The 19,456-nt window shown below is 41.8% G+C and overlaps 1 protein-coding gene across 3 annotated transcripts in view; it reads right to left on the bottom strand.

Annotated features, from left to right (window-relative positions):
* LOC149440799 (class I histocompatibility antigen, F10 alpha chain-like) overlaps positions 1-16,197 on the bottom strand; it is a 93,946-nt gene extending 77,749 nt beyond the window's left edge. For all 3 annotated transcript variants that reach the window (XM_089658135.1, XM_089658133.1, XM_089658134.1), the window contains exon 1: positions 16,049-16,197. In XM_089658135.1, coding sequence (XP_089514261.1) covers positions 16,049-16,097 — 49 coding nt within the window. In that variant the 5' untranslated portion in view covers positions 16,098-16,197. The remainder of the gene's footprint in view (positions 1-16,048) is intronic.
* Positions 16,198-19,456: the final 3,259 nt, after the last annotated feature.

The following is a 19,456-nucleotide window of genomic DNA, read 5'->3' on the forward strand; positions in this document are numbered from 1 at the left end:
TTCTTGTTTGCGTCTGTGTATCCTCCTCCCTCCTCTCTTTCCTCTGTGGTGTTTCAGTTTTCTTACCCTGCCTTCCCCTAAAAAAGGCTGTCGTGAATTAATATCATGATGATAGTTATTCCTTCTAGGGGTAACTGGAGCCGTATCTCGGACATGAGGTTGATAACCTCTTTGTGGCCCCTGCCAATGTTGCCTGTTCCGAGATCGGTATGGCCGTTTGTTGTAATGACGTGGAGATGCATAATTATTATAATAAGCTATTGTATCACCCCGAGGAGTATTGTGGTGCTGAGGTCCATTTTGGAAATTTCTGTGAGGAGTGTTATTGTTAGGGTAGATATTTGAAGCTGCTGGTGCCTCTGGAGTCCCACGGACATCAAGGTGTAGAGTCCCCCAGAGTCTTGCAACTGTGCATAAACCTTCTTTTCGGCCACCTCTAACCAATGCTCACAAGCAGAAACGGCTGCATTGGGCAGAAAAATACATGAAGACTAATTTTCAAACAGTCCTGTTCACTGATGAGTGCCGTGCAACCCTGGATGGTCCAGATGGATGGAGTAGTGGATGGCTGGTGGACGGCCACCCTGTTCCAACAAGGCTGCGACATCAGCAAGGCGGTGGTGGAGTAATGTTTTGGGTCGGAATCATGGGAACAGAGCTGCTCGGCCCCTTTAGGGTCCCTGAAGGTGTAACGATGACCTCTGCAAAGTATGTGGACTTTATGACTGACCACTTTCTTCCCTGGTACAGAAGGAAGAATTATGCTTTCCGTAATAAAATCATCTTCATGCATGACAATGCACCATCTCATGCTGCAAAGAATACCTCTGCATCAATGGCTGCTATGGGGATAAAAGGAGAGAAAGTCATGGTGTGGCCTCCATCCTCCCCTGACCTCAATCCTATTGAGAACCTTTGGAGCATCCTCAAGCAAAAGATCTGAGGGTGGGAGGCAGTTTACATCCAAACAGCAGCTCTAGGAGGCTATTCTGACATCTTGCAAACAAATTCAAGCAGAAACTGTCCAAAAACTCACAAGTTCAATGGATGCAAGACTTGTGAAGCTGCTATCAAATAAGGGGTCCTGTTACAATGTAACGTGACCGGTTCAAATGTTGAAAAAGTTAAAATGTTGTTAAAAGTTTGATTGAAATAGCTTTTGATTTCAGTAAATATGCTGCAAACACAACAAATGACAATTTTCAGTTCTTTACAACCTATAAAGTGTTTTGAAACTTACTGTGTGTAATAATTTGGAACAGTCATTGGAAGTGTTTTATGTTTAAAAAAAATCCTGTTATCATTACGAGGTTTGTTCAATAAAATGTGAATTGTACTCTTAATAGTTGATAACATGAGAATCATGCTGACTGTTATTTACATCAATTATTCAGGCAAATGAGAAAAACATAATTTGCATAATAATTTGGAACACGATGTAAAGGGAGTACATCTCTGCGAAAGTGGGAGCGGGTACCTGTCCAATTCAGGTACCTGCTCCCCCTCCCTCCACAAAGGTCCGCAGTCTCTTGGTCATCCCCTGCACTGTGTCCGCAGTCTCTGGTCATCCCCTGCACTGTGTCCGCAGTCTCTGGTCATCCCCTGTACTATGTCCGCAGTCTCTGGTCATCCCCTGCACTGTGTCCGCAGTCTCTGGTCATCTGTATTGTGTCTGCAGTCTCTGGTCATCCCCTGTACTGTGTCCGCAGTCTCTGGTCATCCCCTGTACTGTGTCTGCAGTCTCTCGTCATCCCCTGTACTGTGTCCGCAGTCTCTGGTCATCTCCTGTACTGTGTCCGCAGTCTCTCGTCATCCCCTGCACTGTGTCCGCAGTCTCTGGTCATCCCCTGTACTGTGTCTGCAGTCTCTCGTCATCCCCTGTACTGTGTCCGCAGTCTCTGGTCATCTCCTGTACTGTGTCCGCAGTCTCTCGTCATCCCCTGTACTGTGTCCGCAGTCTCTGGTCATCCCCTGTACTGTGTCCGCAGTCTCTGGTCATCCCCTGTACTGTGACCGCAGTCTCTGGTCATCCCCTGTACTGTGTCCGCAGTCTCTGGTCATCCCCTGTACTGTGTCCGCAGTCTCTGGTCATCCCCTGTACTGTGTCCGCAGTCTCTGGTCATCCCCTGCACTGTGTCCGCAGTCTCTGGTCATCCCCTGCACTGTGTCCGCAGTCTCTGGTCATCCCCTGCACTGTGTCCGCAGTCTCTGGTCATCCCCTGCACTGTGTCCGCAGTCTCTGGTCATCCCCTGCACTGTGTCCGCAGTCTCTGGTCATCCCCTGCACTGTGTCCGCAGTCTCTGGTCATCCCCTGCACTGTGTCCGCAGTCTCTGGTCATCCCCTGCACTGTGTCCGCAGTCTCTGGTCATCCCCTGCACTGTGTCCGCAGTCTCTGGTCATCCCCTGCACTGTGTCCGCAGTCTCTGGTCATCTGTATTGTGTCTGCAGTCTCTGGTCATCCCCTGTACTGTGTCCGCAGTCTCTGGTCATCCCCTGTACTGTGTCCGCAGTCTCTGGTCATCCCCTGTACTGTGTCCGCAGTCTCTGGTCATCTGTATTGTGTCTGCAGTCTCTGGTCATCCCCTGTACTGTGTCCGCAGTCTCTGGTCATCCCCTGTACTGTGTCCGCAGTCTCTGGTCATCCCCTGTACTGTGTCCGCAGTCTCTGGTCATCCCCTGTACTGTCAAACTAAAAAAATCCCAGCGCCAATCAAAGAAAGTATACAATTATGCAGCTGTGCACCAGTGAAAAACACCAATAATAAATAACACAAAAAACAGCGCAAAAATTAAATAAATAAAAATAATCACAAATAAATAAATGTCCGTGCAAAAATATATATATAATATTTCAAACATAAGTCCTTATTTTCCCAAAAGGATTTTCAAAACAATGTTCCAAAATGTGCTTCCACCTAATCACCACGTGAAAAATAATATTGACCGCACTCACCAGATGGAGGTGAGTAATAAGCCTCACAGGATATAAGGGATCCTATAGCCCCTCAGGAGGAACTCAAATCGCCTTCTTCACCCTGCTTAGATACAGCAATCGACTCCACTCTCCTTCTCCATGGAATCCTCAATAGTGTGCAAGGAAAGAAAGGCTACATAGTGTAATACTGCCACTCAATACCATATAAATCCATAGAATAAGGACACTCACATGTTTCAATAAAATAACAGGCCTTGTTTAATAGCCTCAAAGGCTTCAAAGGAACAAGTTTCCAAATTGTAAATATAGGGATCTCACGCTTTTAGGATCACTGTAGAGGATGACCAGCTTTCCACCTCAAAAATGGCTGCTTGAACCGCAAAAATCGGCGTGCGTTCCAAATACCGGAAGTGACGTAGGCCAAGAAGACAGCAGACCAGAAATGCATCAATGCATTTCGCCCCACCCACAGGGCGTTTTCAAGACACCACCTTCAGTATCTGGCCGTCTTTTATACCCTATAGGGAGAGCTCTCATCCATCTCCTATGCAAATTGATAGAAACTACCTCCCACTACCACACCTGATCATTAAACCATTATAATTACCATACAAAGTACCCACCCTCTGATCTTACCTCATCCTCTATATACTCAGCGTGAGAACCCTTCACAACTTAAATACAAGACAATGATCCGCAATTAAAACAATGAAACAAAATTCCTCATAAATATAAATACAAATCACCATATATTCCAATTATCTTTAATACTCTCTGGGAAATAAAGAATAAAAATGTATTAAAAATTAAAAAAAAAATAGAAAAATAAAAAAATAAAAATAAAGCAAATATAAATAAATATAAAAAAAATAATAATAATATAAAATAAAAAAATATAAAATATAAAATAATAGAAAATAAAAAATAATAAAAAAAGTAAAACAATGAAAAAAATATAAAGCAAATATAAATAAATAAAAAAAACACACAAAAAACAAATGTACATATGTAGATCACAATTCCTTAAAAATCTCTAAAATATTTTGAAGCTATAGCACCACAAAACTCTATTGGATACAACCATTAACTTTCCACTAAGTAGAGTGTCTGAAACCACCCACAACTACACTATTAATGGTCTCAGTCAATCCACTCACCAATTGGATAAGAAACAATTAATGTCAATCTCTGCATTTAAACCTTTGGGGGCCAATGTCCCCATATTATAAATCCACTTAGTTTCATTTTGTGAGATGCCCATCAACATATCTCCCCCTCTCCATGGCGTTTCCACTCTATCTATACCACAGAATTTTAGACAAGTTGGGTCCCTATTGTGACAAACCCTAAAGTGATGTGATAAACTGTGATACTTAAATCCTTTTTTGATGTTTCTGATATGCTCACCTAATCTCACAGATAATTTTCTAGTAGTTCTTCCTATATATTGAAGGTTACAAGAACATTCAAGCACATAAGTAACATGGTTAGTGTCACATGAAATAAACTTCTTAATTTTATAGGATGAACCCTTAGAGCTAGATTTGAAGCTATCAAAATATTTTTTATTATTATCCCCTTTTAAAATTCTACATGCTGAACACCTTCGGCATTTAAAAAAACCCACTCTATCCAAAAAAGTGGTTAATTTCCTCGGTTTATCAGGAACATTTTTTACCAATTTATCCCTTAATACAGGCGGTTTTCTGTAAATGAAACTAGGCCTCTCCGGAAGTAATTTACTCAAAATCTCATCTCTTTTTAGAATCGGCCAGTGCTTCCTTATAATCCTTTCTACTAATTTAAATTGGCGAGAATAACTCGTTATAAAAGCCATTTCTCCTGTGCATCTATCTTTAGATTGTTTGACCAGCAAATCTTCCCTATTCATTCCCTTGACCTGTTCTAGAGCACATTGCAAGGACTGTTCTTTATAACCTTTTTCCCTAAATCTATTCAATAACATATCAGATTGATTTTGAAATACTTTATTATCATCACAGTTGCGTTTTAACCTAATAAGTTGACCTTTCGGAATGGCCTTAAGCCAGTTTCTGTGATGGCAGCTATGGTTCGGAATATACCCATTCCTGACAACATCTTTAAAATGGGTCCTTGTAAGAAACCTGTTACCTTGCCTGTACACCGTCAGGTCCAAAAAATCAATAGCTGTCTCACTCAGGTTATAAGTGAATGATAAGTTAACATCATTATTCCCCATCTTATCAATAAAGTCAACCAGTCCTTCTTTATCTCCTTTCCATATAATGATGATGTCATCTATGAACCTCCTATAAAGTAGCAGTTCTTTCTTCCTATTTTCAAAGATTGCCTTACTTTCCCACCCACTCATGAATAAATTAGCTACTGACGGTGCATACTTAGCACCCATCGCTACACCCATAATCTGTTTATAAAATCTTTTAGAATGCCAGAAATAAATATGTGTCATAGCCAGATCCAGACATTTCATAATAAATTGTATTTGGTCAGAATCAACTCCTGACTTAGTTCCCATTGCTCCTTTAACCGCTGCTAGGGCGTCATGATGTTTTATATTAGTGTATAGCGAATTTACATCTACACTGGCCATGACACAATCCTCACCTTCACTAATAGCTTTGAGTGAGCTAATCAAATCCCCACTATCTCTTAGGTAAGTGGGAAAGGAAGATACCAAGGGTTGCAAAAACGTATCAACATATTCTCCCAGTCTGGAGAACAATGAATCAATCCCATTTATGATCGGTCTTCCTGGAGGTTTTGTCAGATTTTTATGAATTTTAGGTAATTGGTAAATCACTGGTATATTAGGAGCCTTAGGCACTAGATATCTTGTTTCCTTACTATTCAATATTCCCAATTTTTCTCCTTCTTTGACTAGTTTAATTAATTTTGATCTATATTTCCTTGTGGGGTTATTTTTCAATAATTCATATGTGTTAACATCATCCACCAGTCTATTCAGCTCTATATAATAATCTGATTTATTTAAAACCACTACCCCCCCTCCCTTATCTGCTGATCTAATTACAATATTTTCATTCTTTTCTAACTTCCGAATTCCTGAAATTATATCCTGTTTAGATCTCAACTTGGGGATAGATAAATGCTCCAAATCATGCTCTACCATTTTTCTAAAAGTTTCCACACAGTGATTATTTGCTATTTTAGGATTAAAGACTGATTTATTCCTTAATTTAGTATGCAAATAAGGGCCTATAATATCCTTTTGCAAATTCCCAATAGGATATAGACTTGATTTATCACTAACAACACCCTTCTCAATATCATTATTACCACTTTGTTTCTTACTCCAAAATTTCTTTAGATTAATTTTTCTAATATATTTCTGTAAATCTATGTATGCATCCAATTTGTTAAGATCTCTATCTGGTGCAAATTTCAGACCCAAAGATAGCACTTTCAATTCTTCTTCAGTTAAAACATAATCACTTAAGTTAAAAATTCCTTGATTTAGGTCGTCCTTTTTCTTTTTTTCTTGCCCTCCTCTACACCCCCTCCTTCTCCTCCTCCCCAATAGGGATACTGATCCATCCTGGGTGGCCCCCAGGATGGATCAAATACAGGAACCAAATACAATTTATCATGAAATGTCTGGATCTGGCTATGACACATAATTATTTCTGGCATTCTAAAAGATTTTATAAACAGATTATGGGTGTAGCGATGGGTGCTAAGTATGCACCGTCAGTAGCTAATTTATTCATGAGTGGGTGGGAAAGTAAGGCAATCTTTGAAAATAGGAAGAAAGAACTGCTACTTTATAGGAGGTTCATAGATGACATCATCATTATATGGAAAGGAGATAAAGAAGGACTGGTTGACTTTATTGATAAGATGGGGAATAACGATGTGAACTTATCATTCACTTATAACCTGAGTGAGACAGCTATTGATTTTTTGGACCTGACGGTGTATAGGCAAGGTAACAGGTTTCTTACAAAGACCCATTTTAAAGATGTTGACAGGAATGGGTATATTCCGAACCATAGCTGCCATCACAGAAACTGGCTTAAGGCCATTCCGAAAGGTCAACTTATTAGGTTAAAACGCAACTGTGATGATAATAAAGTATTTCAAAATCAATCTGATATGTTATTGAATAGATTTAGGGAAAAAGGTTATAAAGAACAGTCCTTGCAATGTGCTCTAGAACAGGTTAAGGGAATGAATAGGGAAGATCTGCTGGTCAAACAATCTAAAGATAGATGAACAGGAGAAATGGCTTTTATAACGAGTTATTCTCGCCAAATTAAATTAGTAGAAAGGATTATAAGGAAGCACTGGCTGATTCTAAAAAGAGATGAGATTTTGAGTAAATTACTTCCGGAGAGGCCTACCGTATATACTCGAGTATAAGCCGACCCGAATATAAGCCGAGGTACCTAATTTTACCACAAAAAACTGGGAAAAACTATTGACTCGAGTATAAGCCGAGGGTGGGAAATGAGGCACCTACTAGTCAATGTAAAAAATAAAGTGGGAGGACGAGTGCCCCATCATTAGTATCAGTGGGAGGAATAGTGCCCCATCATTGGTATCAGTGGGAGGAATAGTGCCCCATCATTAGTATCAGTGGGAGGAATAGTGTCCCATCATTAGTATCAGTGGGAGGAATAGTGCCCCATCATTGGTATCAGTGGGAGGAATAGTGCCCCATCATTGGTATCAGTGGAGGAATAGTGCCCCATCATTGGTATCAGTGGAGGAATAGTGCCCCATCATTGATATCAGTGGGAGGAATAGTGCCCCATCATTGGTATCAGTGGAGGAATAGTGCCCCATCATTGGTATCAGTGGGAGGAATAGTGTCCCATCATTGGTATCAGTGGGAGGAATAGTGCCCCATCATTGGTGTCAGTGGGAGGAACAGTGCCCCATCGTTGGTGTCAGTGGGAGGAATAGTGCCCCATCATTGGTATCACTGGGAGGAATAGTGCCCCATCGTTGGTGTCAGTGGGAGGAATAATGCCCCATCATTAGTATCAGTAGGAGGAAAAGTGCCCCATCATTGGTGTCAGTGGGAGGAATAGTGCCCCATCGTTGGTGTCAGTGGGAGGAATAATGCCCCATCATTAGTATCAGTGACACCAATGATGCGGCACTATTCCTCCCACTGACACCAATGACACTTGCTGACCCCTGTTGCAGTATGGTGCTGCTGCAGCCAGCATATGTGGTTGCAGCAGCACCTCTGCACTGCACACTTACCGGCTTTTCCCTCACTCGATTTTTGCGGGTCCGCTCGGCTCCGCCTCCTCGCCCGTGATTGGCCGCCTGTGTACCTTTCCTGAGCTACAGTTCTGGCGGCCAATCACCGGTGAGGAGGTGGAGCCGAGCGGCAGGAGTGAGGGAGTGGCCGGAGTAACGGAAGGAGCAGCGCTTCCTGGATGGATCATCGTGGGAGCCAGGTAAGAGACAGCAGCCCTCTGCCCACCCCTGTACGCGCCCCCCTTGACGGAGCCTCGCGCCCCCCTTGGCAGACGTTGACTCGAGTATAAGCCGAGGGGGCTGTTTTTCAGCACAAAAAATGTGCTGAAAAACTCGGCTTATACTAGAGTATATACGGTAGTTTCATTTACAGAAAACCGCCTGTATTAAGGGATAAATTGGTAAAGAATGTTCCTGATAAACCGAGGAAATTAACCACTTTTTTGGATAGAGTGGGTTTTTTTAAATGCGGAAGGTGTTCAGCATGTAGAATTTTAAAAGGGGATAATAATAAAAAATATTTTGATAGCTTCAAATCTAGCTCTAAGGGTTCATCCTATAAAATTAAGAAGTTTATTTCATGTGACACTAACCATGTTACCTATGTGCTTGAATGTTCTTGTAACCTTCAATATATAGGAAGAACTACTAGAAAATTATCTGTGAGATTAGGTGAGCATATCAGAAACAACAAAAAAGGATTTAAGTATCACAGTTTATCACATCACTTTAGGGTTTGTCACAATAGGGACCCAACTTGTCTAAAATTCTGTGGTATAGATAGAGTGGAAACGCCATGGAGAGGGGGAGATATGTTGATAGGCATCTCACAAAATGAAACTAAGTGGATTTATAATATAGGGGCTCCCAAAGGTTTAAATGCAGAGATTGGCATTAATTGTTTCTTATCCAATTGGTGAGTGGATTGACTGAGACCATTAATAGTGTAGTTGTGGGTGGTTTCAGACACTCTACTTAGTGGAAAGTTAATGGTTGTATCCAATACAGTTTTGTGGTACCATAGCTTCAAAATATTTCAGAGATTTTTAAGGAATTGTAATCTACATATGTACATTTGTTTTTTTTTTTTTTTTTTATATATATATATTTTTTTTTTTAATTTATATTTGCTTTATATTTTTTTCATTGTTTTACTTTTCTTATTATTTTTTATTTTATTTTTTATTTATTTATTTTTTTATTTAATATTATTATATATATACAGTTGCAAGAAAAAGTATGTGAACCCCTTGGGATTACGTGGAGTTTTGCATGAATTGGGCATAAAATGTGCTCTGAACATCATCTAAGTCACAACAATAGAAGAACACAGTCTGCTGAACATAATACTACACAAACATTAGATGTTGCCAAGGTTTAATTGCACATAACATGTAAACATTCACAGTGCAGGGAGGAAAAAGTATGTGAGGCCCTAGCTTAATGACTTCTCCCAGAGCTAATTGGAGCCAGGAGTGAGCCAACCTTGACTCCAATCAGTGTGATGATATTGGATGTGTTGCTGACAGCCGTCCTGCCCTTAAAAAACACACACCTGTTTTGGGTTTACTGGTTTCAAGAAGCACTGTCTGATGTGAACCATGCCTCGCAGAAAAGAGCTCTCAGAAGACCTACGATCAAGAATTGTTGACTTGCATGAAGCTGGAAAGGGTTACAAAAGTATCTCCAAAAGCCTTGATGTTCATGTGTCCACGGTAAGACAGACTGTCTACAAATGGAGAAAGTTTAGCACTGTTGCTACTCTCCCTAGGCGTGGTCGTCCTGTAAAAATGACTGCAAGAGCACAGCGCAGAATGCTGCATGAGGTAAAGAAGAATCCCAGAGTGTCAGCTAAAGACCTACAGAAATCTCTGGCACATGCTAACATTTTTGTTGACACATCTACAATAAAGAAAACATTAAACAGGAATGGAGTACATGGGAGGACACCACGGAGGAAGCCATTGCTGTCCAAAAAGAATATTGCAGCACGTTTGAAGTTTGCAAAAGAGCACCTGGATGTTCCACAGCACTACTGGCAAAATATACTGTGGACAGATGAAACCAAGATTGAGTTGTTTGGGAAGAACACACAACACTATGTGTGGAGAAAAAAAGGTACAGCACACCAACATCAAAACCTCATCCCCATTGTAAAACATGGCGGAGGGAGCATCATGGTTTGGGGCTGCTTTGCTGCCTCAGGGCCTGGACGGATTGTTGTCATTGATGGGAAAATGAATTCCAGAGTTTATCAAGACATTTTGCAGGAAAACGTACGGCCATCTGTCCGCCAACTGAAGCTCCGCAGAGGATGGGTGATGCAACAGGACAATGACCCAAAGCATACAAGTCATTCAACAAAACAATGGCTGCAACAGCACAGAATACGCCTTCTGGAGTGGCCCAGTCAGAGTCCTGACCTCAACCCGACTGAAATGCTGTGGCATGACCTTAAGAGAGCGATTCACACCAGACATCCCAAGAATATTGCTACACTGAAACATTTTTGTGAAGAGGAGTGCTCCAAAATGACTCCAGATCGTTGTGCAGGTCTGATCTGCAACTACAGGAAATGTTGGGTTGAGGTTATTGCTGCCAAAGGAGGGTCAACCAGTTATTAAGTCCAAAGGTTCACATACTTTTTCCTCCCTGCACTGTGTATGTTTACATGTTATGTGCAATTAAACCATGGCAACATCTAATGTTTGTGTAGTATTATGTTCAGCAGACTGTATTCTTCTATTGTTGTGACTTATATGACGTTCAGAGCACATTTTATGCCAAATTCATGCAAAAGTCCACGGAATCCCAAGGGGTTCACATACTTTTTCTTGCAACTGTATATATATTTTTTTTTATAATACATTTTTATTTTTATTCTTTCATTATTTCCCAGGGAGTATCAAAGATAATTGGAATATATGGTGATTTGTATTTATATTTATGAGGAATTTTGTTTCATTGTTTTAATTGCGGATCATTGTCTTGTATTTAAGTTGTGAAGGGTTCTCACGCTGAGTATATAGAGGATGAGGTAAGATCAGAGGGTGGGTACTTTGTATGGTAATTATAATGGTTTAATGATCAGGTGTGGTAGTGGGAGGTAGTTTCTATTAATTTGCATAGGAGATGGATGAGAGCTCTCCCTAAGGGGTATAAAAGACGGCCAGATACTGAAGGTGGTGTCTTGAAAACGCCCTGTGGGTGGGGCGAAACGCGTTGACGCACTTCCGGTCTGCCGTCTTCTTGGCCTACGTCACTTCCGGTATTTGGAACGCACGCCGATTTTTGCGGTTCAAGCAGCCATTTTTGAGGTGGAAAGCTGGTCATCCTCTACAGTGATCCTAAAAGCGCGAGATCCCTATATTTACAATTTGGAAACTTGTTCCTTTGAAGCCTTTGAGGCTATTAAACAAGGCCTGTTATTTTATTGAAACATGTGAGTGTCCTTATTCTATGGATTTATATGGTATTGAGTGGCAGTATTACACTATGTAGCCTTTCTTTCCTTGCACATTATTGAGGATTCCATGGAGAAGTAGAGTGGAGTCGATTGCTGTATCTAAGCAGGGTGAAGAAGGCGATTTGAGTTCCTCCTGAGGGGCTATAGGATCCCTTATATCCTATGAGGCTTATTACTCACCTCCATCTGGTGAGTGCGGTCAATATTATTTTTCACGTGGTGATTAGGTGGAAGCACATTTTGGAACATTGTTTTGAAAATCCTTTTGGGAAAATAAGGGCTTATGTTTGAAATATTATATACATATTTTTGCACGGACATTTATTTATTTGTGATTATTTTTATTTATTTAATTTTTGCGCTGTTTTTTTTGTGTTATATACAACCTGGAAGCTGATTGGTTTCTATGCAGAGATGCACCAGATTTTGCACGTTCCAGTTTTAGTAAATCCCCCACATTGTACTCAGCATTCCTAACCTTCTGCACATGCAGCCCTGCTGCCTAACTCACCCCCTCCAGAGAGGAGACTCTTTAACCCCTTGCCCTCCAGAGGATTTCCCCCCCTTCCTGACCAGGTCATTTCTTGCGATATGGCGCTGCGTTACTTTAACTGACTTTAATGGTCATATAATAAATCAAAATCCACACAAATACTCCAACCGAATTATGTACAAAGCAGCAAACACACCAAGAGGATATCCTCTCTAAATCACAAACACAAATAAATCTCTAGTGTTGCGCTAAATAAAAAACAAAAATGAAATAATACAGAAATAGTGTACAATTATTACATAACCAATGATAAACAGGGAAAAAAGTGCTCAATGGTGAACCAATGCCAGAAGTTGTGGTGTGAATAGGGCTGACATATGTGTAACAGTCCCTAGAGGGTCTATAGAACAGTCCCCTTGTTTTGTGATGAATAGCCAAAAATCTTCATTCCAATATAACCACCAATGTGAGTCCTGCACCACCGTGATGACAAATTGGGGGCTTACCAGATCCTCTGACCCTTAACTATAGGGGGGTCAACAAACACCTGTTCTGAATACTTCCATCCAGACTCATATAACTCAAGTCAGACCGCATACATCATCAAAGACTCCTCAGACCGTCCCGATCTCGTAGGGCTGACATGAACTCATGTAAAAATAAAAAAGGTGCCTCTCATAGTGCAAATAACTTAAAAGACCATTTATTGAACAAAAAGAACCGAACTTACAACCATCATGAACTTTACAGCGATCATAAAATCCTCAAACTGCAAGGAATCGTAAAAATTTCAATTCTTACACGATGACATCACAAGGGAGCCTCTCTCTGACGCATTTCTAAAAACTAATCTAAATATTTTTGGGCATTGGCATAACAGGTGGATAAGGTCACTTGGGGGAAGTCCACATTTAGAGCAATTAGGGGAGTCATGTATACCTATCCTGTGAGCAAGAAGTCAGATTGCCGTCCTAATGGATTTCAGACATTTCCCAATATGGCTGTGAAAAGGTGGAGAACCCCTAAATTCTCCAGGAGTGAAACCCTGAAATTTGGTTAATTCTGTAAGGAAGTCATGAGTCCAAATGGTGGTAAACCTTGTATTAAAGAGGATCTTCACTCTCTCAATCAACCAGGGTGGATAAAAATCAATGATGTTTTTAAAAAAAACTGATTTTTTTGATTTAAATCGGATTTTTTTTTATTTAAATCGGATTTTTTTAAATAAAATGCTTTTTGAGGAAAATATATTACCATCCAAAGGTTATTCCATCATGAAATAAAGATTAGTTTTTTAATTATGTAGAATAAGGCTGTATATGTTTAATTGTTTTGGTAAATAAATTCCATGAATCCATTCACAATGTCATGCTCTTCCAGAGGTTTTTGTAGGATTATTGGGCAGTTTCTCTGCCTACAAGATATTATTACAGATGTTGGTTTACTTTTGCAGTTCTCAAAACTGAATTTGACTCAGCGGAGATCACATGCCTCTTCTTCACAGCAAAAATGTTATAACATGAACAGAGTTAAGAAAAAGACCTTAATCCTAACTTCTACAAACCTATGAATACAGAATCAACCCCTTCAGTGCTAAGCTTCAAGAAGTTCAGTGAATAGAATAGAAACAATATTTTTCTGATTGTTTGGAGTGGAATAGATCTGCACAAGAAGAAAGTGAAACTAAGTGTGAGGGGGAGGGGCTGACAGTCTAAGTTTCTTAAAATATATATATTTTGTTTAGCCAAATTAGTTAACAAACATGGATGTTTAAGCAAATCACATATGCTGGAATGTTATTGTTTCAGTTGAATAAATCTATTTAAATTGTTATTATGAAGGTAATGATTATTTTTCTCCTTCCTAAGTACAACAGAAAAGTTGTCCAAATATGAATGATTAACCTATTAAACTGGGGATAAAAAAACTAATATGAAAAGTTGTTATTCTAAAAGTCTTCATCTACTTGTATATTAAAGTTATACCAGCAAGAATTAGTCTTTATGTAGAAAACTAAGATGTATATCAAGCCTTACTGACTAGTGATTTAAATCAAATCCACCCTGCAATCAACATTGATTATATTTCATCCTTACGCTGCCAGCATTAGTAAATAGATAGGAAGGTATATCATATGTACTCCTTGTAAAATTTTTTTTTTTTTTATTTCTTCCGGTACTTCCTGGTTTCCATGCCTAGGCAAATGATGTCATACATCCCAGAAGTCTTCAGGAAGGGAGGAGAGGAGGAGTTTCCTCAGCAAATCACCCTATGCATGCCTGAGTTAAGAGCAGATGGATTTCAGGAAGTATATGCTACATAATTATTTGCCCTTAATCAAAATGGCCACTGGGTTCTAAGTGATTCCTCAGCATATAAAACATGAAGCCATGGAGGGATGGGGGAGCTTGCTCTGAATAATAAAAATGAAGGAAATATTGTGTTTGGTTTGGGTGCTCAGATGCCGTGCAGATCCACTATTGTCACCATCCAATCCAACAACATTACCTCTTTATTAGCAAGAAAACCTGACAGGGGTTCTAATCCTTCACCACTGTATCCATCCCCCTGGATATCACGTCCTGAGATAAATGCCGCACGCCGTGTTTTAGTATTAGGGGGTTTTGTGAATTGCAAAAAAATGAGAAAAACTCTACGAGGTTTTTTATATTAAATTGTAAAGCAGAAAATACGGCTTTGTGAGGATTCCGGCTGAGCGGTAGAATGCTGAGCGAGCGTGTGATATGTCTAGAGGAAAACTGCAGCATTTCCTGGTACAGCATACAGCTGGTCATAGAGGGGGGGCTGTACACCCCTGTACATTTATATCTGTGTGTGACATCACCACTCTCCATATACAGGAGATATCCGTACAGGTGTGACATCACCACTCTCCATATACAGGAGATATCAGTACAGGTGTGACATCACCACTCCCCATATACAGGAGATATCCGTACAGGTGTGACATCACCGCTCCCCATATACAGAAGATATCCGTACAGGTGTGACATCACCGCTCTCCATATACAGGAGATATCCGTACAGGTGTGACATCACCACTCTCCATATACAGGAGATATCAGTACAGGTGTGACATCACCACTCCCCATATACAGGAGATATCCGTACAGGTGTGACATCACCACTCCCCATATACAGGAGATATCTCTACAGGTGTGACATCACCACTCCCCATATACAGGAGATATCCGTACAGGTGTGACATCACCACTCCCCATATACAGGAGATATCTCTACAGGTGTGACATCACCACTCCCCATATACAGGAGATATCTCTACAGGTGTGACATCACCGCTCCCCATATACAGGAGATATCCGTACAGGTGTGACATCACCACTCCCCATATACAGGAGATATCCGTACAGGTGTGACATCACCACTCCCCATATACAGGGGATATCCGTACAGGTGTGACATCACCACTCTCCATATACAGGGGATATCCGTACAGGTGTGACATCACCACTCTCCATATACGGATGATATCCGTACAGGTGTGACATCACCACTCTCCATATACAGGGGATATCCGTACAGGTGTGACATCACCGCTCCCCATATACAGGAGATATCCGTACAGGTGTGACATCACCACTCCCCATATACAGGAGATATCTGTACAGGTGTGACATCACCACTCCCCATATACAGGAGATATCCGTACAGGTGTGACATCACCACTCCCCATATACAGGAGATATCCGTACAGGTGTGACATCACCACTCCCCATATACAGGAGATATCTGTACAGGTGTGACATCACCACTCCCCATATACAGGAGATATCCGTACAGGTGTGACATCACTAATATATAACATTGTCTCTCCTAATATCAGGAAATATATGACATCATATTTATAAATAACAGCCCCTCCCCCCCAGACTCACCTCCATACACCCCGGACACCCCGATAATAATCAGGATGAGGGGGATCATCTTCTTCCTCCTCACAGAGACCCCAAAACTCAGCTCCGTCCACCTCACACAGCCCGGGGAGAGTCACACGATGAGTCAGGACTCTGTGTACAGGAGGGCGGAACTGTGTGCTGATTGGATGATTTTGGCTCTCTGACCAATAGGAAAATTTATTCAGGGCTGATCACCAGTTGCTGGGTAGAGAGAGTGTGCTCAGATTGGCTCAATGCAAAGTATAGAAGGGGAAAGTGAAAGAGAAATGTGATGTACACAAATGTCCAATCTCCTCCCACCAGAGGGCCACCGCCCCGCCCACTGACAGCGCAACCTCACTCAGATGGGCACTGATGAGAAGGCACTGATATGCAGCACTGATGGGCACTGATAGGTGGCACTGACAGGCATCACTGAGGAGGCACTGAAAACCAGCACAGATGGGCACTGAAAGAAGACCACTGCACCATCGCTCTAATGATGCTGCACTGATGGGCACTAATGAGGCGGCACTGATGGGCACTAATGAGGCAGCACTTATGGGCACTGATAGGCTGCACTGATGGGCACTGATAGGCTGCACTGATGGGCACTAATAGGCTGCACTGATGGCATAGTTGTCAACATTTCCAAAACATTTTTAGGGACACTTTTTGTCCCTGTATGTCCAGAAAGGTGGTGTGGGAGGAGTATAATTTAAATTGGGGGTGGGGTATTCAATTGTGGGTGTGGCTCAACATCAATTGTGAAAAATGCGGCGTGCGATGCGATGGATGATGGCGTCAGCAAGCACTGACTGGGACACATTGGGTTTACAATGACACTGTAATTTCTGGCAGTCAGGACAATGCCACATGAATACAGAGACGCCATCTTTGTCGGCACACAGCACTTTGTTCTAACATTGTAGATAGAAGTAGAAGTGTCTCCATTTTCATTGGCCGTGTCCTGACTGGGAGACATTGGACAGTGTAGATCTCACAGTCAGTGCTGCAAGAAATCCGGAGAGATGTGCCCATTGCAGACTTTATTCCCTTCTATAATAGCCCAGCAGGTGTGGAAATTCCCGGCCCCAGCACAGCGCTCACCTCCATTGCTGACACTTCACTAGTAGAATGAAGGGGGGCTGAGGCTGGCTGCACCCCCTCCCCCCAACTGCCACTGCCTGGGGGGTGCTGGAGATGTCGGAGTCCTCACTGTCATCTCCTGGACCCAGCTTCTGGGGAAGAGGTAGGGGGAGGGATGGGTCTCCAACCCCGTTCTGTGTCTCCTCCTGCAGGCAGCTTAGGCAATCCAGTGACAGGTCCTGGCCTCTTCTACATTTCTCCGGCGGAGTGATACAAAAGTAGCCGGGAGTTTATTATTAAAGTGGAGCTCCACGCAAAAGGGGAAATTCCACTTTAAGCCTTTGTCCCCCACTCCCCATTAAGGATTGGCACTTTTGGGGAGTGGGGGGGAGGGGGTACCCGAATATGACAGGTACCAGCTCCCACTTCCGCTGTGATCACCTAGGCGATCGGAAGTGGAAGTTGTCCCCCCCCCCTATAGTCTTTTGGGACACATGACAATTCCTAGAAGACCACAAAGCGCAGCGCTTCTTGCACATGTGCAGTGGGTACCCGGCTGTGAAGCCACAAGCTGTCACAGCCGGGTGCCCACACTGAAGATGCCGGGGAGAGAAGATGGCCAGTGAAACCAGCCATGGTGAGGACACCACCAGACCGAGGAACAGGTAAGTGACTGTATTTTAAGAGTCAGCAGCACAGTTTTTGTAGCTGCTGACTTTTATTTTTCAGCTGGAACTCCGTGTGCAGAGACTGTGCGGGGGGAACCTGCGTGGTGAGCAGCCCATGTTGTCAAGGCAGAAGTCTGTACACCATACTGGCCTGTCATCCTCATTGCTCTGCAATAGACTGAGTGCGGGTTCACATAAATGTGGATTGGATGCGGCTTGAATTGGAGGAGGGCCAAAGGCTTCCCAAACAAGTTCAATTAAAAGGTACATACCCTCACAAGAGTAACAGACCCCAAAGAGACAGCAGGGAATGAATATATATATGTATATATAAATTTTTTTCCCTTTTTCTCCCCCCGCCTCCTCCCCCGCACCTATTTTGTGCGGGAGGGGGAAATGTATTTCAATTTTATTTAATAATGTGTATGTATTTTTTGATTTTTGTTCTTTTCTTCCTCCTTTTTTTGTTGTTCTTTCTCTCTCCCTCTTCATTGAAAGGCAGGACATGGGGGACGGGATAAGTGAATTGGAGAGGCATGCATGGCCAGAGTCCCTCCCTATGGTGAGATTGATGGACCAAAAAAGATTTGTAGGCAAATTAAAAGCCTAAGAGGGGTTAGAGAGGGTCATGGGTGGGGGGAGGGGAGGCGGATGGGTAGGGGGTAGGGGCAAGCTCCACGTTCGGTGAGAAAGATGGTGGTACTCTAGCAAGGAAGACTCCTGGGGAGGAAGTGGAAAAATGTATAAGAAATGGAGGAGGTTAATTTTGTGACCTACAATGTTAAGAGGTTAAACAGTCCAGGGAAAAGGTATAAGATCTTTAGAGGATTACAACAATGATTTATTGCTGTGGCATTTATACAAGAAACCCACTTATTGCAGGAAACAAATGTTAAGCTTTTCTCCAGGTATTATCCAACCTGGTTTTATGCAGATTCACTGATCAAGCGAGCTAAAGAAATGGCAATTGGTATAGCTAAAAATGTAAGGTTTATGAGGAAGAAAAGATGGAGGACCCTGAGGGGTGCTTCCTGTTTTTAAGAGGGAAACTACAGGAAATAGAATGTACATTGGCAAACATTTATTGTCCTAATAGAAAACCTGAGGTTTATTTAAAAAATATCCATAGAAAGCTCCTGGATTTTAAAAAAGGCAAACTAATTGTGGCAGGAGATTTTAATTTTTGTATGGACCCTCAGATTGACATGACATCGCTTGTGCAGAGAGTGGCGAATAAGCCCTTGAAATCTATACGGAGTTTGCTGCATCGATGTCAACTAGTGGATGCTTGGAGAATCAAATATCCGAGAGCCAGGGATTATATATTCTACTCTCATGCACACGAGACCTATTCGAGGTTAGATTATATAATGTTGGACCATAGACTCGTGGGATCCTTAGTTAAAGTAAATATAGAAGTTGTAACAATATCAGACCACGCAGCTGTCACAATGACATTATGGGGAAGAGAGCAAAATAAGTTAAATATGTGGAAATTAAATGAGACACTCCTTCAGGATCATAGTTCGGAACAGAGGATAAAAAAAGAAATAGAGTACTTTGAAAGGAATGAGACTGAAGTAGTTTCAGTGGCAACGGTGTGGGAACCCATAATGCCTATATGTCAGGAATCCTGGCGCACGCGCACTTG

This window comes from Staurois parvus, unplaced genomic scaffold (genome assembly GCF_062004578.1).
Source record: "Staurois parvus isolate SC_StPar_1 unplaced genomic scaffold, SC_StPar_1.0 ptg001052l, whole genome shotgun sequence".
In the NCBI taxonomy this organism is placed as follows: domain Eukaryota; kingdom Metazoa; phylum Chordata; class Amphibia; order Anura; family Ranidae; genus Staurois; species Staurois parvus.